The sequence below is a fragment of the Lontra canadensis genome, unplaced genomic scaffold (genome assembly GCF_010015895.1).
Source record: "Lontra canadensis isolate GAN:19392208 unplaced genomic scaffold, GSC_riverotter_1.0 scaffold47, whole genome shotgun sequence".
In the NCBI taxonomy this organism is placed as follows: Eukaryota; Metazoa; Chordata; class Mammalia; order Carnivora; family Mustelidae; genus Lontra; species Lontra canadensis.
In genome coordinates this window covers 6,574,627-6,599,390 of record NW_022631041.1, presented here as the reverse complement: position 1 = coordinate 6,599,390, position 24,764 = coordinate 6,574,627, and the positions used below count along the sequence as shown (strand labels likewise).

At 37.7% G+C, this 24,764-nt stretch overlaps 1 protein-coding gene across 8 annotated transcripts in view; it reads right to left on the bottom strand.

Moving 5' to 3' along the window:
• Nucleotides 1-24,764, bottom strand: part of UTRN (utrophin) — a 489,639-nt gene that overhangs the window by 84,048 nt on the left and 380,827 nt on the right. For 7 of the 8 annotated variants that reach the window (XM_032873101.1, XM_032873103.1, XM_032873100.1 and 4 more), the window contains 4 exons: nt 23,677-23,806; nt 9,971-10,239; nt 4,128-4,274; nt 1,469-1,547 (listed from right to left, as the gene is read on the bottom strand). In XM_032873101.1, coding sequence (XP_032728992.1) covers nt 1,469-1,547; nt 4,128-4,274; nt 9,971-10,239; nt 23,677-23,806 — 625 coding nt within the window. The remainder of the gene's footprint in view (nt 1-1,468; nt 1,548-4,127; nt 4,275-9,970; nt 10,240-23,676; nt 23,807-24,764) is intronic. The other variant, XM_032873104.1, reaches the window with a different exon arrangement.

Here is a 24,764-nt window from a genome sequence, read left to right as displayed (position 1 = left end):
ATCACTAATAGATAACTAATCCTTAGAACTGTAAATAGAGTCACAAGTTCTTGTTAAATTCTGCTTTAATTTGGCCTTAGCACACAGCTTAAATTAAGTTTAAGAAATCTGAAGTAGTTCATACCTAATGAGACTGCACACTTCTTTACTTTATCAACACTGATGGCATCCCAACTTTAGAAATGCACCCTTGCACCCAGTATAATCCAGGAAGGACTACAATCACTCAAAGATAGGCTATCTAAGAGCTCTTGTGTGTGAAAGAGAAAATGTGCATGGGGGCGTGGAGAGGGGGAGAGGAAAGGGGGAGCAGGAGGACTCGAGGACAGGAGGGGCAGGAAATGACTAATTCAGATTCTCTAAACTGTGATAATAGAAAAGCCAACCTTGAATTGAGGTAAAGCAGATTATCAACCATGACAAAAGATTAAGGGAAAATATGAATGTAATCAATTTGGTTGGAAGAGATGGTATTACTTCAGTTTTCTCTATCATTATAGATACAAAGAAGTTCTCATAATTGGGATATAAGTTGTGCCTTAAGTTTTAAACTTCATTTATGTTGAATTAAACAAGCTGTTTTCTGGCATATGTTGCCAGGAAAAATAAAAGGAAAGAAATTAATAGTGAAAGCATCAGTGTCAAGAACTGTGATGGGTGCTATGAAACTCACTCTGCTTCCTCACTCAATTTTCAAGGCGATCAGAAAAAATAAGTATTATTATAGAATTTTAAGATAAAGAAATTAACTCTCAGGAATCTACAGATCTGGCAAAAGGCAGAATTAATAATTTAATCTTAATTTGGATGACTCTGAATCCTACATTCTTTAGTTTCTCCAGCAGTGAATGATAAAGAAAATAGAAGCTCAAAGCACTTATATAAGATCTCATGAACAGTCCATAAAATTAAATGTTTCAGTTGGAGAATATTACCTACAAATCTACATACGTGGTTTGGCTACATCTGCAATACTTGACCGAAAGAAAAGCGAAGTATGATTACAGTGAACCTAATAAACAAAAATCTCAGATTTGTGGGGAGTTATTTTTTTATTGCTAAAGATACAGGTACATTTTAAATTGATAAACACTTTTTAAGAAGAAACACTAATTAGAAATCTGAAAATGTAAAAATGATTTCTTTATTGTGAAAAAGTTCATAGCCTTTATGATACGCTAATGACGATATGATACTATATTAGTTACTATAGCTGATGGTTCAGTGAAAAACCACAGCTAAAGACAAATTCAGTTTTGCTCCACTTTGGGGACTTATCAATGGTGGCCAGATTATTATAACTAATAACCAATAAACAATATGGTAATGAATCTTAATATTACTTTCTGTACATTTATCGAACGTGAGTAAATGTATTTGTAGCAAAGAATATGGCTCCTGGAAGGGAACTGAAAGAACATGCTCACTCACTCAGTTAATGAGAATAGTCAAGCTTACTAGTACTTACTAGAAAGAAAATGCTGGGAGGATGGTCCAAAGTCTCTATGGGCTTCCTGAAGCTGTTTAAGGCGATCATCTACAGAAACCTGCATACACACATGCAAGAAATAATTTGATTTGAAAACAATGACTTTAATAATATACTTGATTTAAGTATTTTTCTATTTAAATTCAATTATTCAACATAGAGCCCACATCGTTAGTTTCAGATATAGAGTTCAAGAATTCATCAGTTGCATGTAACACAGGTGTTCATCCTATCACATGCCCTCCTTAGTGCCCATTGCCCAGTTACTCCATCCCCCACACACACCCCCGCTCCAGTAACCCTGTTTACTAAAGGAGGCTACTGCCCGAGATATGACTGCTTGTGCAGACTCCTTCTCTATCTCTGGGACCAAAGTACTAGGATTAAAATACGCTCTTCCGGTACCAACTGACTACAAAGAGCACCAGGCACTCTTCTAAGCAGTTCATACAAATTAACTCTTTTAACCATTACAATGACCCTGTTGGGTAAGTGTTATTTATTATTATCCCCACTTTACAGATGAAGAAATTGGGGCACAAAGAGGTGTCCAAGGACAGAAAGTCAGTACCCGACAGTACTAGTATCCACATGCAGCTAATCTCGTCCCAGGAGCTCTTGCTTTCCTGTTATTCTATGCTGCCTTGAAAGCAGGAAAGCTCGAAAGCATCTAAAGTCAAGCTGTGGCCTTGTGGCCAGTGGCTACTCATCTCTCCTCTATAAGGAAAGTGGTCAAAAGCGCCACAGGAAGCAAATGAAAAAGAAGTCTAAAATAATGCTGGGGAAAAACACAGATAGATGATGACAGCCAGAGGCACAGACAGAAAGACAGGTAGATGACAGAGAGATCGAATTAGACAATAGATGGATAGATAAAGATGGATGGACAGTACGAAGATCTAGGAGTATGGAATCTCTTATCTGCTTCCACATTTGTGTTCAATCATCTAAACTTGGGGGTATCCAAGGGTATAGCAGCCAATTAGTATACTCTCTGAATCTGTCCTCCGAACTTCCACCGTTAGCTCTCTACATTATGAACATGCACAGCGGGTCCACTGCGAGGCTAAATGCAACTCAGTAACCACCACACACGGCCTACTGACACTTCCATTTTCTTTTTCCTGGCCCCAGTCTCTGCGTGCGAGTCCGCTATTCTGGAGAGATTGTCCATCCTATTTTCAGCTGCCTTTAAATGAAACGTGTCTATCTCTGGCTCCCTGGGCAGCTCTAATTTTTCCTGGTTAGCTATTTAAATTGCATTAGCAAGTGCTTTGTTCATTAAAGCCAAAAAGCACTTAATTGCCACCGTCTAGTACAGGAGAAGAGACGATGGTCCTGAACGAGTGACACTGCTGTCAGCAGAAGATGCCTTCCCTTCTCATTCAACCAGCAACTAACATCTGCGCTCCAGCAGTTACAACACTCAGAGATAAGGATAAGAGAATGCATATCCTCTTTCAAGCACAGTGCACTCCCTGACTTCTAATCTTTGGAGATAGTGGTAACACAAGCAGAAGGGGATCAGGATGGACCACAGAAAAACCCACATGAAGGTAATGAATTAGGGAAATGGAGCAGAAGGAAAAAAGAGAAAGTCAAACACTTCCTGTTCCACTCACCAGAAAAGCACGTCTGACTTTACCATCTCCTACTCTACTAATCCCAGATTATTAACAGTCTTTTCAAACATAGAAAAGACGGTTTGATGCTATACACTCATTTCTTAAATCTTCATATTCATGAAGAACATATGAAGCACTGGGTATTCAACGTTTGAGTTAATTCAGGTAACCTAATATGCTATAAAATATTATAGCTTTAAAATAAAATGCTTTTGTGTATCACCTCTAGCTGCACATCTATCTCATTAAAGACTACATTTCAGGCCCCAAAGAGAGAGAAAAATGCACAATTATTTTTTCAATATTCCACTTAAATTATCCTGCTAGTTTTCAGGGAAAAAATAATTATTACGACTCCAAGGAACTGGCCATTGAACATGACAAAGTTCTGCCAAGACTAAGCTACTCATGGGCATGTGTGGTGACTTGTACGTGCGGATACCTAGTAGTACTCAACAGAGTTCTTCTGGGCTCGGCTCTGTTAAATCTGGAATGAGCAAGTAATATCCACAGTCACTACAACAACTTAGACATAAGAGGTAAAGGTAAGAACACCACAATAGTGTAAATGTGCCAGCTGGAAAGAATGAACAACATACTTGAGTAGCACACAGTGGAAGAAGGATGGAGATCACTTAACTTTGCAAAATGAAAAAAAAATACATGATTAAAGTAAGAAAAATGACTCCTTCATGAGCCATTATGGGAAAATGTTTCTGTGACCTGTCCTAGGTCTCCATTACTATGATTTATCTGACCTTCTGCAGTTTTCTACAAATATCATATGAACGGTACCTCATAAAATCACATTAAAACCTCTATTCATAAACAAATGAGGCCTCTGGGTTCAAGATATGGAACGACAGACACCTGCTGGTATTACATGCTACAAATCCATTATCAACTACAACTAGCAAAGAAGGAGAAAGCGATGGTGTGCGGGGAATGATCAGGCAGGGTTTAAGGACCGACTGGGCAAGGCTGGATCATGAAGAGGGATAAAGTGGCGACACCTGCAGAAGTTTCCATCGCATATTAAGGTCATCTAGCTGGCGAGACATCTTCAGAGATGGATGCAGGTCAAGTGGAGACAGCTGACTGGACAAATCATTCACTGTTTTAACTTTTAGGTTGATTGGTGCAATTTCTTCTCTAAATGCCTGGAAGAATAAAAACAGAAATGATGACCTTGGAAAAGAATGTAACAGAAGGTAGGATTTTGAACCGTTCTTCAAAGAAAATGGCAAGACCAGCTAAGAGGCCACTGACAACAGCTGTGTACTCAACGGCAGCCCAGCTCACGTCTGTAGCCACGGGGACCAACAGCCACAGACTCAGCCTTTGTAACCTGGAGAATCTAAACAGCAGCACAGAGAGAAAAATCGTAAGGCAAACTCATTGAGATGATGATGTATTTCCTGCAAATCTATCATCTTATGTAATTTCATCTGGAAAACGTTTGCCATTATTATCCACTTGACTAATTTGTAGTCTTGTTTCTATTTTTCATTTTCTTTCATATTTTCCTTCTTTCTTTCCTTGGTTATCTTACTATTTTTTCATCAGAGGCAACAATTTGATTTGAACACGTTACTATTTAAAATTAAGTGGCCAGGGGCACCTGGGTGGCTCAGTGGGTTAAGCCTCTGTCTTTGGCTCAAGTCATGATCACAGGGTCCTGGGAACAAGACCCTCATCAGGCTTTCTACTTGGCAGGGAGCCTGCTTCCCCCCTCTCTCTGCCAGCTGCTGTGCCTACTTGTGATCTCTCTCCCTCTGTCAAATAAATAAATAAAATCTTAAAAAAATAAGTTAAGTGGCCAGGGTGCCTGGGTTGCTCAGTCAATCTGCCTTTTGCTCAGGTCACGATGCCAAGGTCCTGAGATGCCAAGGTCCTGAGATCAAGCCCCACAGAGGGCTCCAAGCTCAATGGGGAGTCTGCTTCTCCCTCCCCCTCTGCCTGCTGCTCTGCCTACTTGTGCACTCTCTCTGTCAAATAAATAAATAAAATCTTTAAAAATAAATAAAATTAAGTGGCCAGTAAGAACAACTTTCCTAACCACAAAATCTATGACTATTACTCATGAGGTAAGTTTTGATCCTTTCAAAGTCATTATCATCACATGGTGGGGGGGGCGGGCAGGAAGAGTAGTGTCTATAAGAAAAAATGTAAATGAGGCTTAGTGACAAATGAGAGATGGTACAGGTGGTGATGGAGGATGTCTGTGAAGAGGGAAAGAGAAAAACAAAAGATATTTGGGGCCAGGGACAAGTAACATGTCCTGTAAGAGCAAACAGAATAATGAAAACACTAAGCTTTCTCTCTTTGCCGCATAATTCCCCCTGACTCTATGTTCACGTTCCCCTTTTCCAACAGAGTCTTTGCCTAGATCCCACTGATGCTTTAAGAGTCAACTCAGGTCCCTATGCATCCTATTTCAAGGAACATTTCCCTAAGGCCCTTCCCTCAGCATTCTCAGCTGGAGGCCCCACTACCTGCTCCCAGCATTCTCTCTGCCTTCTAGAATCCAGTCAGGACTTCCTGCCAGCACACATGCAGCCACACAAATGGGGCTTCATAGTGAAGACCATTCTGATTGTTTGGTGCCATACAGGCCAGTTGTTATGTATTTTAAATATCATTCCTTATCAGAGCTTTTAGTATATCCATATTCTTGATGTCCTTTAAGAAGAATAGAAGCTTCTTGAGAAGAGACACTCTCCAGTATTCAGCACAAACTTTGCCATACAAGAGGGGAGAACTCACTTCTACGGACGAAGGCCCATGAAAATGTTAACCTGAGGCAAGTTAATCCAATATACAATTGGGAACAGAACTGAAATACTAAAGGAGAACAGTATATTGTTTTTTCTTTAGTATGTCACAAAATCAGAGTTAATCATGTGCCAAACTGAAATGATATGTATTAGGTGTTGTGAACACAGTTAGCAGCAGCCCTCAAATTATAGCGTTTCTACCATCCCACCCCTTAAGAGACAGGAATATGTCTACAAACCCTTGTTCTGCCTTTCCCCATACCAAGTTTAGTTGATGAAATATTACATATCAGAGTGCTTTGATGACCATGAATTTTCATTGGAATACCACAGTATTAACTTGGCTTCCTCATTATGTTTATTTAAAAAAACCCTCTTCAACCACTTCCTTTCTTACTTCTCTCTTCCAAACCTGTTACCCTATGTAACGCTCCCTTAGATAATGTAGAGGTTAAAAATAATCATTATGGTTGATAAAAATCAAAATAGTATTACAAATATGACTTTACTTCAAAAAGGAAATTAATTTTAGGTAAATCAGAGAATATATTTTAGTGTTTTTCAAAATTCTGGAATATGCTCAAAAGCCACAAGAAGAAACTCAAGAAGGAAAGTCACAAGAACAGATCTAGAACCCAGAGTCAGCATAAAAAGGTCCACACAAAGGAGGGAGCCGTGTATAAATGACATTTAAAACAGTGAACATGGAAGTCAATGCGTGTAAAGTAAGAAACATTGTAAGAACCCTGACGGCACCAACATTTCAAAATCAGGCAGAAGAAGGGAAGCTCACAAAGGCATCTGAGTTGCTGGAAAATGGAAAGAAAAGACTTTGAGTTGTGATCATTTTTCTTCATGGCTGTAGATGCTGGTCTTTCACCGATGACAGAATATGTGCACAGACTGACCCACGGTTCAATGAGAAAAGCAGTTATATGATAACAGGCATTCTAGGTCTGAAGAATGAACCACTGACAGGGAAGCATGGGACAGACAGAAGTGGGATTAGGGTGGGGAAAGTAAATTTTTCAGTCTGGACTAGGAAGAGACCCGCGTTCCTTCAGATTCCATTTAAGAATAAAGACAACTCAGTTGTAATTTAACATTATACATTAATATTCTCTCCTAGACGACTTGAGAGGACTCAAGAATTTCAATCAGCTTTTAAAATCAATGTCTTTGTATTTTGTAGGTATCAAAGATGAAAAAATGGAAGGCTAGACAGTACTCTTAGGTTTCTATCATTTTAAATAATAACAGGTTTATTTCAAAATCAGGTTATAACTTCAAGACATATTTTTAAGATCTTATAGAACATCAAGGAGTTCCCAATTTTCCTCTGTAAAAATAATGTTTTTCTCTTATAAGCTACAGGTGAAAATATTAAAAAAAGACCTCTGACCGACAATGTCGTTGGGCTTTGCTTTTGTGGGTGTTATGGCAGTGAGGAATCTCTCTAATGGGAAAGTTTATCTTTTGCTTTTTATGAGCTTCCAAATTAAGGGGCTTGAAGTAAAGCAAGTTTAAAATGGTTTCCAATCCGCTATGTGTTCTAGTATAAAGAGCCAATTTATCATGTTTGGCTGCACTTTCCTATAGGAGAATAAAAGTCTATGTGGTCTTCTTTGCTATAAAAACAGGAACATCTGCTAGCATTAAAGGTGCTGACTGGCAGGCTGCCAGCAGATGTTGGGGCTGGAAAAGGCTTCTCCTGTCAGAAGGTGTGTATTCTGCAAAGAAGAATGATTAAGGATAATTTTAGGGCATTAAACTTATTTGATTGTCCCTCAAAGATTTTGTTTTCCAGTTGCTTTGACATATTTAATAATATTTAGCAATAATCGGTACTTATTTTTATTTGCCAATAGCTTCAGTGGGATTTGACGTATACTTTGGAGTATATGTGCAAAATCCCAGACTTTGAATCCATTTTATTTGGTTTAATGAGACATGGGTTTTTATTTTCCCTTTTCTTAATAAGATGTGAAAATATTTTAATCCACAGTTTATTCCTTCCTTTTAAATATTTATTGTGTTTTTCCTGGCTTTCCACTGTAGAGATTTGAACAAAGGATTTGGATAGAGAGACGGGTAATTTCTTTAATCAGATGGGAATAACAACTCCCAAACTTTTAGGTCTTTAACAAGCCCAGATACAACTTTTCATTTTTCCTTCAACACTAACCATCCTGCATTAAAAATTGATACTTTCAAATTGAAGTGGGTAAATTCTTGCTCTAACCAAGAGGCATTTTTGTAGTCCAAAAAAATATACTATTCATAGACCATTGAATTGAAGATTTCCAGCATTTAAAGACCATCTTTTAAATTGCAAGAAGTGTGTAACTTCCAGAGAACCTCTACTAAAAGGCTTTATTTTCAGTTCATTATTTGAAACTCAGATTCGCCCATGGAAATGGTTTTCAGGACACCCGAGCTGTAGGAAGGAGCCTACTTAATTCGTAGAGTTCTGCACATTCATGTAAATTTATAACGAAAGGTGGCAGATACTAACACTCTTTTAGTAGTGAAACTTTTTTTAAGTTTAAAATTTAACATGTAACTTTCAAAGTTTTGAATTCCAATAGGTGATACAAGTTGCACCTAATTACATTAGTATGAGTGAGGTCCCTACAATGAAAGAGAAGAGCAAGGAAGAAATCATGAAAACTCTACCACTTAACAGCTGTGTGGGCTTGAGCAATATCTGCATTTTTACCATTTGTGAAATGGGTGTAATATACCTGTCTTGTTGGGTTGGTGTGAGGATTAAAAGAGGTATCCATGTAAACTGGCTATGAACAGTTCTTGGCACACAGTATGCCTCAATAAATGTTAGCCATTATTATTCCCATATCTACACACACATATATTTGCTTATATAATTTGCCTGCATGTTCATTTCATTTCCTAGACCCTTTCTCCTTCCTTTTTAACCACACGCATAAACAAAGGGAAAATGTTATCCAATGTCCGTGCACAAAAGATAGGTCTTTTGCAGTAAAAATCACATTTATGATATTGATATTGTCAGTCTAACACCTTCTGATGTTTCTTTAGTTTATTCTTTGATTTGACTCATGACTACCTAATATAGAGGTTGCTATGCTACCACAAACCTGACTACTGTGTCTCTTACTGCCTAAATTCTATTAATTTTTTTTCTGGATATGTTCTAGAATGTGGGAGCCAAAGGAGCTCAAGATCACAGATCTATCAGCCTTAACTTTGGGTCATTCCTGACCACAAACAAAATTTATAGCTAAGCTAATCCTTCCATAATCTACTCAGACAGTGAGAGAAAAATTGAACATGAGAGTCCTCAGCAAAACAGTATGTTTTTGATTAAGTCCCTAAATCCAACTACCAGTTTACAGGAAATACAGAGTAGAGAGGAACCTGCCCAACTTCATGACGTGGATGCCATACTACAAAACCCAGGCTGAAAGAAATACTATAAAACACACAATTCAGTTTCTTAAACATTGTAAACAAAACATAAAAGGGATAGAGGGGAAATCTAGAGATTAAACAGGACTTTGCATTACTTTTTTTTAAAGTAGTGAAGTGTTTAGGGACACAGAGTTGGGTGAAAAAAAGGATAAAATAAATAAATAAAAGCTGGGGCGGCGGGGTGGCTCAGTTGTTAAGCGTCTGCCTTTGGCTCAGGTCAAGTCCGGGATTGGGCTCCCTGCTCAGTGGAAAGCCTGCTTCTCCTTCTGCCTGCTGTTCCCCCTGCTTGTGTTCCCTCTTTCACTGTCTTGCTCTCTGTCAAATAAATAAATAAAATCTTTTAAAAAATAAATAAATAAATTTTAAAAAGAAAAAGGAACGTAAATTACTGTGAAAGTCTCGTTCATTGTTATTTTGGTGGGGAAGGGGTTCTGATAGTGAGGGTCATATGGAAAACATCTGTCGTGACTGGAAAAAAAAAATCTCTCTATCCTGATTTTGATGGAGTTGTGACAGGGTTGGCTTCGTAAAATGCCTTATAATGGTTTTTACATGTGACTTTCTTTGTGTTAGATTCAACAATAAAACATTTCTTAAAATCCTTTATCTGAGGCAGTGAAGCTGACCATGGTTTTTTCGATGTGGTCCTGCAGGGAGTCGATGAGTAAGTCTCCCACGGGTTTCCATCCATTGCGCACGGCCTCCACCTCCTTCATGTCAACGTCCAGGTCATCCATGGCGCCCTGCAGGTCTCTGAGCTTCTCCAGTGCTTTGTCCACTTGCTTTTGCCAATTGCTGGTGACCGTGTTTAGACTTTCCCACTTCTCTTTGACTTCAGAGGACTGTTTGCGCATGGCCTTGGCGATCTTTTGGGCTTTCTCCTCAGGAGTCAATTCTGCAGTTAAAAAAAAAAAAAAAAAGAAGAAGAATATTTGGAAGTCTGATCAATAACCAAGTGAGAACACCACCTTTTGTAAGGGTTTGCTACCAGGTTCATGGAGACACAGTTTATATGAGCCAGGGGAATAAAACATTTCTCTATACTCCCATCACCAATTAATTCCCTGCTACTTCCCAAAGAAGAAAATAGCTACTCAGAGTAATAAGTGGCCCCATTGTTTTAGTGACTTTTGAATTTCAATATACTTATAAGCCTTGAAATGTAACACAATCCCTCAAAAAATATTTTTCTTTAACATAAATTCACTTCTATAAAATCCAAAGACAGTCCTTTGTTGTCCTCAGTCAAAATGGGAAGTATGGGGTGCCTGGGTGGCTGAGTGGGTTAAAGCCTCTGCCTTCAGCTCAGGTCATGATCCCAGAGTCCTGGGATGGAGCCCCATATCAGGCTCTCTGCTCAGCAGGGAGCCTGCTTCCTCCTCTCTCTCTCTCTGCCTGCCTCTCTGCCTAATTGTGATCTCTGTCAAATAAATAAATAAAATCTTTAAAAAAAATGGGAAGTATAATTAGGAGAGAAATGGTTTTCAGTTATGAGGAAAGACTGAGAAAATAAGATTACTTGATCATGTTTCTTAAAACAGTAACTGAAGACAAATTATCTTAGATACTTCATCATTGCTGAGTGTGTCTGGCAGTTCATCTTTAATAGAGGGCACTTTCTGTAGCCCAGACGTGTAGCACGTCCACAAACATTTCAATGGGAAGATAGAAAAATTTCAAGGATCATCCCAAATATTTCATACAGCAAAATGGTTTCTAGGATATCTGAAATAAAATAAGTTAGACTTTCAGACAGGAAAGGGTAGGTATCATGCAAGGCCCTGCAGGGACAGGAAGGAAGAGTAAGATTCCAGAAGACAAGGAAACGATACAGAAAGAAATGGAAGTCAAGTTCAAACCCAAAAACACAGAGATCTCAGAAACAGTGATGAGAAGCTGACAGGACCAGGACAGAGATATTCGATGAACACAGAGCAGACACCCTCACAGCCGGTTGGAGAGCTCTCCAGCTAAACACTCCTGGGTCTCAGTTCCCTCAATACCCAAGGGTGCCCCCTTTCCTATCTCGCTGCTTTGATGGTTGTCCCACTTGTCCACTGAAAACAGAGGCCAGGCAGAAACACATAATCAACGTAAGCTGTAGAGAATTTAAGACAGATATACTTATTCTTCTTTGTGATAATATCCCATCTTTTAGTATCAATCACATAAGCAACTTCACTTTAAAATATTTCAAATTGTTGGTAAAAATGAACTGAAGTTTACTGAACTTCCTGGTAAGATGAACTTCATGGTCAAATGGACTAAAGTGAGCTCTCCTGAACAGTAACTTTCATCTTCAACATAAATTCATCCTCCTGTCTTTCTTTAGTATTATTTAAAAGTCAAGCTGAAGGGGACAGAACACATTTCCAGAAAATTCTAGAAATCAATGTTTAGACTTGAAAACAACTGTAATAAATCTCTAGGAACCAAATGGACCATGAAGAGTTTAGCAGCCACAGAACTCCAGGTCGCACTGCTCAAGTATTAAAGGGTACACAGAGTCCTTGGTAACTGAACTGAGGAGAGAGAGATGCTGTGTCATGATAGGCAGATAGAGAGAACCCACCAGTAAGGGAGAAATTAGGAAAACAAGTTAAGTAAACGCCCAGCCTCTAGGAATGCTTGAGCTGGGATACAGTCCCTTACAACAGTACTGGAGGAAAGGTACGTCTTTAGGCAGGCCTTATTTAAATCCTTACCTAGAAAATGAGAAATATAGAACATTTACATGAAATGTATTTCACATAAACATAAAATGCTTTATTTTTATATGCCTCATCTATATAAATGCTTCCATATAAATAATATAAAATATACAAAACAAATGTCATTTATGTGAGGTGGAAAAAAAAAATCATCCTTAATAGCCCCATGAGAAAAGGAGTGCTAATTTTTATGATAGTAGCACCTGTGTTTGTTAATAAGTCACGTGGTCTTTTTCAAAGATCTATTTTAAGCACTCGTGTTTCCCTGGCTTTTGTAAAAGAAAAAGATACAGTACTAATTTCTGAACAGACAACTTAATTATGATGATTTTTTTCACCTGGATAAAGTAAAAACTGCTTCTGAGTCAGTCACTGAATAACCTGGCAGGGAGACACACGGGGTCTTTGTCCTGTGACAAAACACCTGTAATGGCTGGGACATTTTTGTCTTCACTAAATGTAGAATCTTTTGATGGAGCAGTCCTTTTGTGGTATTTATTATATAATCCCTACTCAAGCAGCTCCTCAGAAGAAAAGAAAAGCTCTATGTTCAATTCCCATCTGTATGCCAGAAAGGATACAGATTAACTGATCATGGAGTCCGAAGAAAAGTACCTCCTATTACAGTACCAATCTCAGTTTAATGCGTACTTTAAACCAGAAACAGAGAGAAGAGCAAAACCAAACAAAAACTTTCCAGAATGTCTGTGATACAGGTAATAAACAGCAAAATATAAAATACCATGTTATGACAATGTGGGGCAAGAGAATAGAAAAACAAATTAAAAAACAGCAAAAAAAAAAAAAAGGCCTAAAAGAAGAAAACAATAAAGGGATATAATTGCATTTTCAAAATCCTCTAGTTATTCAAAAATCAAAGAAGAAAGTTCCTTTCAAAATTTCTGAAGAGATATTTTTTTTGCCACAAATTTTAAGACCCTCAGGCAGGAGTGGAGAATCTTTTGGGGCCAGTGGTTCAGAATTTGGGGGACGTACTAGAAACCCCTCTGAGAGTCTGTTTGCCTGTTGGTTTTTAAATACTGATCCCCAGAGGCCCTACCCCCAAAATACCAAGAGATTCAAATTTAGTTGGTCACTGGTGAAGGGCAGCGTGGATATATTTTAAAAGCTCCCCAGATGACTGTTACGTGTTGTCAGGACAGAGCACTGCCAGCTTCTTGGCTTACAAATTGATTTCTCTGGTCTCTGCTGCTGAAGCTGGAGTATTTCCACTCCGATGAGTTGTTATGCCATTTTCACGCAATGGCAGGGCCACTAAATACTGAAGGCCCAGTGAGCAAATGAAGCTCAGAGATAAGAGGGTAATCTAATTTGCATTTGAAAAGGCAGTAATAGAGGCTAATCTGAGAGAAGGAGGAAACAGCAGGATAAAACCAAATAAATTTACTGACAATTTTCAGACCAGAGTAGCTTTTTCTGTCACTTCCTATTCCCAGTAGTATGTGTTTGTGTTTGTGCGTGTGCACGTGTGTGTGTGTGTGTGTGTGTGTGTGTGTGTGTGTCCTTCTCTGTGGATTTTTTTGAGAGGCAGCATTCTGGTTCTCCCTTCTCTTTAGGCCTTCCTATTTAACTGACCAAACGTTGAGGGTGCAATTATATTTACTTTCTACATTCATAGTATGTATTTATACATAATATATAATAGATTAATTTTATTATAAATATTGTTATATTAATTCCATATTTATGTAATTGAAATAGTGATTTCTTTATTGTGTTACAATAGATAACTATCTTTTAGGAAGAATTAATAACTACCTTTTAGAAAGAAGAGAGAAGAAAAAGACAAAAGAGAGTAGAAAGCAATGATCAATCCTGAATTTTTCTCTCTTGTCCAATTATCTTTATTCTTCAACTATGCAAATTAATTGGTGGCATTTATACCTCACTATCTTCTACACCATAGCTCAGAAAGGCTGTGCCATGGTTCCCTGAAATGCAGGTGGAACAAAGCAGGACAAAGAGCACAGACTAGGGTTGGGGCCAGCCCTGACCCCATCATGCCCTTGGCTCCTAGGAGAGGTAAATGACCTGCTCAACTCACTTTTATCAAGTGGGAACCCTATTTTCTCATGCTGGGAAATAATTTTTATTCCAATGGGTCCTTTTAACTTTAAAATTCAATTCTATAAGAAAGCCAAAGTCACCATACATCTCAAAGAAATCTTAACAGTAGAAAGGAAAACAATCTCCTTATGTGTGCTTATAAAAAAACATTTTACAATAAAGAAAGTATATGTTTCTCCTATGAAATAATACAGAACTTTATTAGAATCACCCCAGTTGCTTTAAATAATGATCTTCCATATTTATTGTATCTTCTTTCTCCATATGAAATTGACATATATAATCTCCATTGTGAATAGGTTCTAACCCATACATCATTCAAGTTTTCTTTCTTTCCATCTTGGTTTCAGCAATACCCAGGCTAGAGACCAGTATGTCCTCAATATATAATTAGTGAACCGAGTTGGGCTCAATGGAACTTTAGCTTAACTCTTTACTGAGAATACTAAACTTTATATTCCACTTATTTTTCCTTCCTCCTTCCTATACCCATATAAAGTGATTATAAAAAGGTCTTTACTGTCAAAGAGAAGGACAAACCTTACGAAGGCTTTTTTTAATTTGGTAATTCCAAATATCTTACTTTTACTGTTTGCTTTTTTTTTTTTTACACGTATCTATAATCTTGTATTTCACCAAGCGATGAACAGGAAATATTAAGGCAAGCAAATATAGAAACAAAACAAAAACAAAACAAACCTTCCAGAGTAGCATTTTTACTCCTGGACAATCTAGTGTAAGGAAAGACTAAGAGATCATATGCCAGTTCTAACACTAACGAGTTACATAATAATAAATATATTCCTTATCTCTTTGAACTTCAGTTAATAACTGTAAAGCTACTGGCACATGCCTGGCACATAAGAGCACCTCAAAAAATGGTTCATTTCTTTTATGATTCCTTTTATGATTTTATTACTAAGTCTGGGAGGTTTAGACATCTCTAGGGATTTTTACATAAGCAAACCAATATATTAGCCAACAAGAATTCGCAGGAACAAAACACACACACACACACACACACAAAACAGCATCCCTGTATCACTAGACATCTCTAGGGATTTTTATGTAAGCAAACCAATATATTAACCAACAAGAATTCACAGGAACAAAACACACACACACACAAAACAGCATCCCCATAGGCTCTTACTATCTCTCTCTTTACCTGCCCTCCATTTCTCTCTTACCTTCATAACCAAAAGATGCTTCTGATTAAAATAACGGGAAATATATTCTCTCCACGTTTTCTGATTACATGATTAAGATTAACTTAATCCCTCTGATGATCAGTGTTTAAGAGGACTCCGCCCATTTCCTATTTTGTGTGATGATAACAATCATTATGAAATAGATTACAAGTACACCATCAAGGGCCATCAGCTGATTACTGTAATATTTCTAATTATGTTCATCTAATACATTATAAGAGTGACAATATTAAGAGGTGACCCAGACTAGATTAACCTGCTAATGTGTTACCTAAATCTTTTAGTAGGAACATCATAAAGATGATATGAATCCATCCACGTTGCCAAGAGACTTCTCAAATCCTTAAGAAAAAAAAGGACGGGTGAATAGATACATTTAGAGAAAAGCAGGAACTCCAAGATAAAGACCTTTAGGGAGTATCTTCCACAAAAACCCACATACAAGGTCTTAATGAGGGAAGGAAAACAGAGAGGAAACCAGAAAGTCAGAGCACACCGTGGAAAGAGATGAATGGTACATCTGATCAGAAGTTAATGGAGATAGAACCCAAGTCTGGACACTTTTAAGTTTTATTCTTCCTGTAAAGTAAGCCAATGTAAATAAACCCAGCATTGAATTGAGGAAGGAGGACAGACAGATCATTAAGAAAATTAACCTCCAAGGAAAGGAGCAGGAACATCAGAGACACCCTGGAACAGACCTGGCTAAGCAACCTGAGATCATCCAGCTTTCAATTTTCTGTAACTGAATATTCCCTGAATTTCCTCATACTAATGACTGCTTTATAATTTTTTTCAAGTCATTGATGAGTGCTGGACAGTAGTAGACAAGTCCCTGGGGGCTGGGGGATGGTACTGAGAAGAAAGAAGGGAAACTGGGAATGTAAACTCCAGGAGGGGAAGGATATCTTTTGTTCACTATCATATTCTCAGTACCTAGAATACTTAGCCATTCTTACAAAAGAAGTTAGGCCCGTCTTACATTTATGTACTGCCATAATAAGTAAGAAGTTTAACTGAAGAGACAATTTTATGCCTTTGTTTGCATTAAACTTTTTGAAAAATGGCAAACCCTTTAACTCACTCTTGAATATTCCAGCCTTCAAGAGGAACAACAAAAACAAGATAAGTATACTACTCCATTAAAAGAGTTTAGTATCCTCCTATACTTTAAATTAAAAAAGGTAACAACCCAAATGTCAATTGCAATAAAATACATACTTGTAAAATACTGCCCTCTTTTTTATGAGGCAAATGTAATTTATGGATGGTTGCAGTAGTGATTAGAGAACATAGCAGATGGTGAACAATTAATTTAAAATGCTGTGCCCATCAAACTAACCTTTGTTATCATATAATTCTTCATCAAGAATGTTGATTTGTTTATTTAATTTGGATTTCATTACTATGGCATTCATTATCATGCAAAAAAGTTTTTGAAATTTTTACCCAATCAGTGGGCTTAGTCAGCCAACTCACATAGTTTAGGAAAGCTGAAGACTAGATTCATTACATCCATATATACATTATAGAACTTTAATTGGGGAAGGATCACATTGCTGCTCTGTAGTTAAGGAACACTGAAAAAGAAAGCAACATTATATTTTTCTGTGCTTTTTCATGCATTACCACATTACTAATCTAATTTGGACTTGAGAAGCTAATTAAATTATTGTCTTCGTCTATAAGGCCTGAAAGCTATTATTTATCCTTCAAGTTTTTATATGAAAATTAAAAAGTCTAATATTGCCTAACCACCTCCTCCCTTGATGCTAGGGAAATCAGTGAATTGGGATGCCATCTGATTAAGCAGCCTGATATTTCAGTACAGAATAAGCAATAGTAAAGGGAAAAGTAAACGGTTACAAAATATATTTGATTACTGTATGAAATTTCTTTTAAAGTAGCAGAATATAGAAAATTACTTTGACTTAATAGCTGGAAGCACTTAGGATTACTGGGGTAAAACGAAGAGGGTATACCATGGTGGTGAAGAGCGCCAAGTTTAGCGACTAAGCCAACATGGTGCCCCAGCTCTGTCCTGAGTTACAGTGTGCTTCCACACCCCACAAAGCCTTTGTTTCCTCATCTGTCAAATGGGTGGTAACAGTATTCACATCTCAGGGAGTTGTTACAGGGATTAAAGGAGACAAGGCATGTGAGACACCTGGCCCACTGGAAGCGCCTGTTTACAGCATGGGCACACAAATCCCAGTAGACCCTGAGCTCCATGGTACTCAAGCCGAGCCCATCAGAGCCCTCTCCGGTGATGTGCTGGAGCTAACAAAGGCTGTCCCTCCCTGGTAGGAGGTCATAAGGGAGATGGTTAGAGGACAGCTAAGAAAATCAAAACTTGTAAAAAGAGAAAGGAGGACAGAAAGAACAAGCTTCTGAGTGGCATTCTAGTCCCTGTGGCCGGCTGTGACCTTGCCCTTCCTGTAATTTAGCTATGGAGGCTAATAGATTTCCCCTTGTGTCTACACTTATGGAAGTTGGGTATCTGCCATTTACTATGACTAGGGTTCTAATTAATAAAGCTGGTATTAGGAAAGCAAAAATGCCCTGGGAAAAAACACCCATCAGTTTTACGAGCCTAATTACTTATGCTATAATGTGTAATTTGGTCTCATTTTATGAGTTGCAAGGAAATAGTTACTGCCATCTTTTTTTGTAAACCTAAGTTATACTAAGAATCAGTATAAAAGTAACTTCTACTAAACTGTATGACAGTTTCACATTGCACTCATTTAATGATCATGAAATTTTATTTGCATAAGTTTGCTAACATTGGCATAAAATGGACTGACCTAGTGGACTAAAAAATGTCACTTATTACTTCTTTGTTACATCATATACAAATTTCACATAGGAGAAAAGTACTCCTAATAATTGGCTATCTAAAATACTATGAAACATTACATAATTCAAAGAAAACACTACACCCTGAGTTAACATATTAACTACTAGTAAATGTAAACAGCCAGCTGTCAATGACCAAAGAGGAAAAATGTTAACCCTTAATACTTTAGCATCTGAAAAAACGATAACCATTAATCACAAGTACAGTCATACCTAATTATACAAAGTATACACACACACACACACACACACACACACAAAGCAGAAAAAGACTACAATAAACCAAGAGATGTCTTTTTTCCAGGACTATAATGAAAAGAAACAAAATCAACTAACCAAGTATACCAGACCAAAAAAGAAATAATGTTCAGACAGTCTAGAATAAAATACTAGTTGTAGCAATAGTAATGCCTTAACTGGCATGGTTTTTAAAGAAGACTCATGAGGAAATTGATGAAGACAATAATGCAATCTTCTTTATCTTAAAAATGAAAAGCTGAGAAGAGGAAAAGAGCTTTCCTAGATCTAAATATACAATAAATTGCACAACTTTGTAAACACTTTCAGAGGTGAACTATCCTCTATAAGTTTTATTTAGCAGCTGATACCATAACCTCAAATCATAAAATATACACGCACATGTGCGCACGTGTGCCGGCATCCCAATGCGGTGTGGAGAGAGGGACATCTCCACAAATCCGACCTTTAACCTGAACTGTAGGTGACAAATAGGTGAGAAGGCATGTGTACTCTCTGATTATCTCAAGAGGTTTGGGGGCCAGAGTGGGCTAAGGCTGACTGTGACTGAGTCCCCAGATGGCCTGTACGTCCACCTTCCCTGGGCAGCCACGCGGTTTTCAAAAGGAACTGAAAGCTGGGACTGAGAACAGTAATGGGTAAGGGGAGGCTGGGAGAATAAAGGAGAAGCCAGAAACAGCTGTGCAGGGTTAAGAGGCTCTAGACACTGCACGTGGAGAAGGAGCCAAGACAGTGGCTAATAAGCAGAGAGAGAGAGAGAGGAGATAAGAGATGTGGTGAAAGCCAGCCAAAACACTTCGGATAAAGAAGGTCACCAACATAGAAGTTTTGAGCTCTGTTCCTGGATCTATGCTACATTAGCTTGTGACCTTGTTCAGCATCACATTATTTTCTTGGCGTTTGCATTTTTATTGAAAAGGAAGTGGGGAGGGAAGGAAGGAGAGAAGGGAGGAAGGAAAGAAGCGAGGGAGGGAAAGAAAAAGGCATACTGTTTTATCTACCTGACTCATTGGGGGTAGTTAGGAGAATATGAGAGTGGTTTTAGACATGCAAAGAACAATCAAAAGAATGATGAAAAATTTACTCTTCTATCATTCTACCTCTTCACAGATATATACCAGGTGATTAAAATCAAATGAAAAACAATTCAACTGTGTTAAAAAGAAAATTAATATAGTGACATGATACAGATTAAAACAAATTAAACAGTTCCATGTGGCTCCAACCAGATACGGGCGCTACTGACAAAGCTGTGAACTCTGTAAAATACCTATGATTATTCAGATGATTTCAGTTCAATTAAAAATTATATTTACTTAAGAACCACTTATAGGTAGAATGAGTTATTCTGAGGAGCTAGCGTTCCAGACAGCCACACTTCACCTATTTAGCTCTAGATTTTTATGGTTGCCATTTTAAAAGGAAATATAGTAAAATGTAGTATAAATTCCTATGCCTACTCTGAACTGATTCATATTCCGTCTTCAAAAATAAACAAACCATAATTCACAGCTTCAATTTCCTTTTATTGTAAAAAGCCCCAAAGATTACTTTGTTTTGTTTTATTTTCGAAGCCTCATATATCCGTTCTAGAATTTCTTTCTCCTCCTTGCTGTCAGACTGCCAGCAGGCATCGCTCACTGTCACCCTTCTCCCTGTCCTGTCATTTCCATTTTGCCACATACCCACCATTCACAAGTTAAACTAGTTACAACAGTGTCTAAAGTAAGAGTTAATACCTCGGAGAGAGCTGCTTTTCCATGAGTCCGAGTAGGATCTTCACTGTATTTGCTATATAATATTTATTTTGGCTGCTCAGTTAATTTTACACACTTTTTCAGCTTCTCCATAAGGGAGAAAGATCACTAGGAAAGGAAGAGCTGAGCTCTAGACACAGTAACACAGTCAGGGAAATGATGGGGAAGCACGGAGAAGAGCAGAGAGAGGAAGGCAGCTGGGGAGACAGAGCGCCATCGCTGACTGCGACAGGATGAGCAGGGGCTGGGTGGGCAAACAAGGAAGGAGTCAGAAATTCCTGCGGTAATACAGACCCACAGGCAAGAGAAACCAGGAGAGGCGGCAGTTTTCCTGCCACCCAGGAAAACTGGGGCCAAGTCCCTGTGTAGCTTTGGGCTTCAGGGGAAGGAGCTCAGATGCCCTTCCAGGGGCTACTGGTGGTTTTTAAGCCTGGGAAGTAAATGCCAGTTCTGAGTTTCAGATTTATCACTGTAGGGTCTTATTTGATGCAGAGATACCAATTAAGAAAGAATTAACACTAGTCCTAACAAAAAATGACAAGGGCTTAAAGTAAGGCAGTAATGTTAGTAGTGATTACTGAGTATTTAAAATATATATACATGAAAGGTGGCAAGGGATTAGATCTTAAAAGTACCCATCACAAGGAAATATAACTTGTAACTGTGTGTGGTGATGGATATTAACTAGACTTATCATGGTAATCGGTTTACAATCTATACACACATCAAATTGTTATGTTGTATACCTTAAACTTCTACAGTGTTTTCTGTCAATTATATCTCAATAAAACTGGGGGAAAGGGGAAATATCTAGCAGAGCATATCTGATGAGATTATCAGCTACTTATCATTTCGTTGAAATAATTAATTTTTCTTTTTCATAGGATTTGTCAGTTAATAGATTCCTGAGAGCAATTCATACCTATAATACTCAACAATAAAGTAAAACACCACAGGTTGCCACACACACACACACACACACACACAAGATAATTAATAATGGAAAAAAAATGAAAAAAAGAGATGAAGAAAAAAAGGCATTTAGAAAAGTCACATAGAGAAGTACTTTCTGAAATAGTTACTTAAAAGTAGAGAGATGGATCCATTTTGCTGTGCCACTATGCATGGCACTGCTTATTAAATGCAATAAGAAATCATTTTATCAGGGGTGCCTGGGTGGCTCAGTCATTAAGCAGCTGCCTTCAACTCAGGTCATGATCCTGGAGTCCTGGGGTCAAGTCCTGCATTGGGGTCCCAGGTCCTCAGGGGGTCTGCTTCTCCCTCTGACCCTCTCCCTTCTCACACTCTCTCTCTCTCTCTCTCTCAAATAAATAAAATCTTTTTTAAAAAATCATTATATCATTTCTCCCTGATCTATTCCCCTCCACAGTGAGTACTCCATGTACAACTAATCTTCAAATGCTCTCTATTTCTGATAGCAGCTCTACAAAAATCATGGTAAACAACAAAGGTATAAAAGCTATTATGGATAATTTTCTTTCATTTACTTTTAACAGCAGGTAAAATCAGCCAGCATTGCAGAAAGCAGTATCAGTATAGGAGGAAAGTATAAAAATTACTAATCATAAAAAAAAAAACCCCAAAACCAAGAAAATCATAAAGTTAAACTGATGACTTTTTCTTGACCCCCAATATAGTATCTGAAAGCGGCTTAGAAATATACCAAATCTAATAGCCAAATAAAAATGCAAAAAAGCGATTATTACCAAGCCCCTTAAACTGACTACCCACCGAGAAGGAAAATTTAGAGCAAAGTGAAGCTTTAGTGATATAATAACACTTTTTTACCACGATGAAGTAGCTTAACATAAAAATGTTGCCTCTATGCTCTGGAAAGTACTGGGGAAGCAAGGAGACAAGAAATGCAGATTTAAGGTGGACTTTAAATTGGCTAAAAGTTGAGATGAGTGAACTTATTTTTCTTCCAAGTTTAACAACAACAATTGTAATAGTGCCTTCTTTCTTGTTATATTGAGTTGAAATGTTCTGACTTTCCAGGTCCTCTGCACTCTAAACCAGACAGCCCCTACAAACCCCTCATTCCTGCCTCCTGCCTAAGCACACTGTGCTCTGCCAGGGGCTTTGCTCCTCCCTGCTGCTGTGATAATCCCATCCCAGTGGTCTTCCCTCTTCCCTGAACCCACCCGCTGCCCAAGCATCCACACAGGTGCTCAGCTCACCCACGCATTCACTTAGCGTGTGCATGTGTAGGCTGTGTGCATGTATGTGTGTGTGTACAGTACATACATAACAGAATCCTCAGAAGGAGTACTTCTTCAAAGCCAGAAATGTCAATTAGGAGGGATTTGCACACTGTGGGGTTTGTTGAAAGGTGGAGACCCAGCAATGACTTGAGTCACCAGTACTGAGTGGAAAGACAATGATGCTGCCCGCAGAAAATGAAAAGTTAGAAGAGATAGATAGGTATGCTGTGTGTGTGTGTGTGTGTGTGTGTTTGTGTGTGTGTACAAAGACACACATAGCTAGGCTTAGAGGGTTAAGTCTTTCATGATCTTGATGGGAAATTTATTCAGGTTGAAGTAGGGCTGATCTGACAAAGGCTGACGAGGAAAATGGCTACTTGTCCAAACGTCTGCCCTGGTTTCGGCTACAGTCAAAGAAAGCATTTTCCAACTGTACTTTCCTAACAAGTAATAAATGCTCATGAATTATGCTGCTGTACACAGCATGAGGCAGTCTTTTAGGTCTGCCTTCACTATGTGAAGTGAAAGATGAAAAAATATTTTGAATGGCATGTTTGTTTTAAAAAATGCATCAGAATGCTTTTATTGCCAACAGTGAAAAATCGTAACAAAGATCTATGTTGGCCCCCGATTCATCTCTTAAGTTTATTGTGTGGTTTACAGCTATTTGCTGAGAAGGTAGTTTCTGTTTCAATTTTCAGCCAAAGTATATAAACAGTACATGAATAGGTTAATTTTAAATTAAATAAAGTCTGTTGTCTGCTTTTAAAAGAAAGGTGTTTTACTTTACGCCTTATTTTAAAAAGTAATCTGAAAACACAGAAGTTTTAAAAAATCTTTGCTTATTTATGTATTTATATATATTGTATTTTAAATGCCATTCCTCTAGTTGCAATCATTTATCATGTAATTTGTTTGAATATAAGAAATACGCATTTTTCTTTCTCAGAGAAATTACCTTTAGTTACAGTATGCCTTTTACTAAATCTATTTGTCTGCAGTTAATTTCCTTATAAAATAAGGATATTGATGTATACAGTCATCTCATTTGAATGTAAAAATCTAGATATTTGTTAATAATGACATATTTGATTAAGCTAACACTTAGAAGAAAACATTTTAGTATCGGATCCTGAAATACTGTAAGGAAACTTCCTACTTGATTTCAGGATTTTGTTCCCCTCACATGGGTTTTTATGACGTAGGAGAGAAACCGATCTCACCTGGTTTTGACTGTAGGTTTCTTCTGGGTTCTTCGGGGGCCTCAATTGGCTGATCAGCCAGGAAAACCCGAGCTTGGTCGATAGCATTCAGAACAGAATACTCTTTCTCCTTTAACTCTCGTCTCAGGGCCTTTGCAAAGAGAAGCAAAAGTTGAATTTGTAACCTACTGTGTTCACCAACTAATGAAACATGTCAATTAGACTTCTGACCATACTTGTCAAGGGAATGACGAATATTTAAGCAAAGTCTGAAGTGAAAATATAAATTTTACGCATATGAATGACGAAACATGAATAAAAGCAAAAAGACGACAGGACTTAAGGACGCAAAACAAAAATCTTTACAATATTCACCTAAGGGAAATTGTTATAGTATATTTGAGCTTACACCAAATGCGCTTTTAGGGTGATCACTCCTGTCAGACTGCTAAAATAGGATAGCCTGTTCAAAGATACCTTTTTCTTAGAAGACTGGCAAAAAAAATTACATCCAATAGTACAAGAGCAGGCAATTTCACAAGTAGTAATGAGATCCTCAGAAGTGTTTTACATTCTTTAGAATATATTAAGGAAAAAAACTAAGAGATGGAAACAAATTAAAGTACATGAAATCAAAACTAAACCAAAGAGAACACATAAAAGACAGTCTCCAATTATCTTCAAATACGTCCCATCTAGCATGCTGAGGCAATTACGATTTTTCCCTTGTGAGGTTTTCCATGCAAATTTATGGTTCTCAGAACAACAGTCTGCCTTTAGTACTTTCATTCTTTTAAGTAGGGTTAAACTTTCACCTCTGTTCCCATTAAATGTTTGGTGATTAAGACTCCAACTGACTAGGGTTTAAAAACAAAGCTTACTCACTGGCTACTGCAAGGTAAGAGGAAATGAAAATTTTCTCATGTGCTATTTGAATGCTGGTATTATTGTTATCCTCTTAAAATTACACACATAAACACCTCCTGGCTCTAATATTTTGCTTTTAGTGCAGTTCCCTTATAATGCATTATGAAAACTCCAGTTTTTGTTTTCTAAAATATCATATTCTAGTACATTTTTAGAATCAATACAGTTTTTGCTTCTGAACA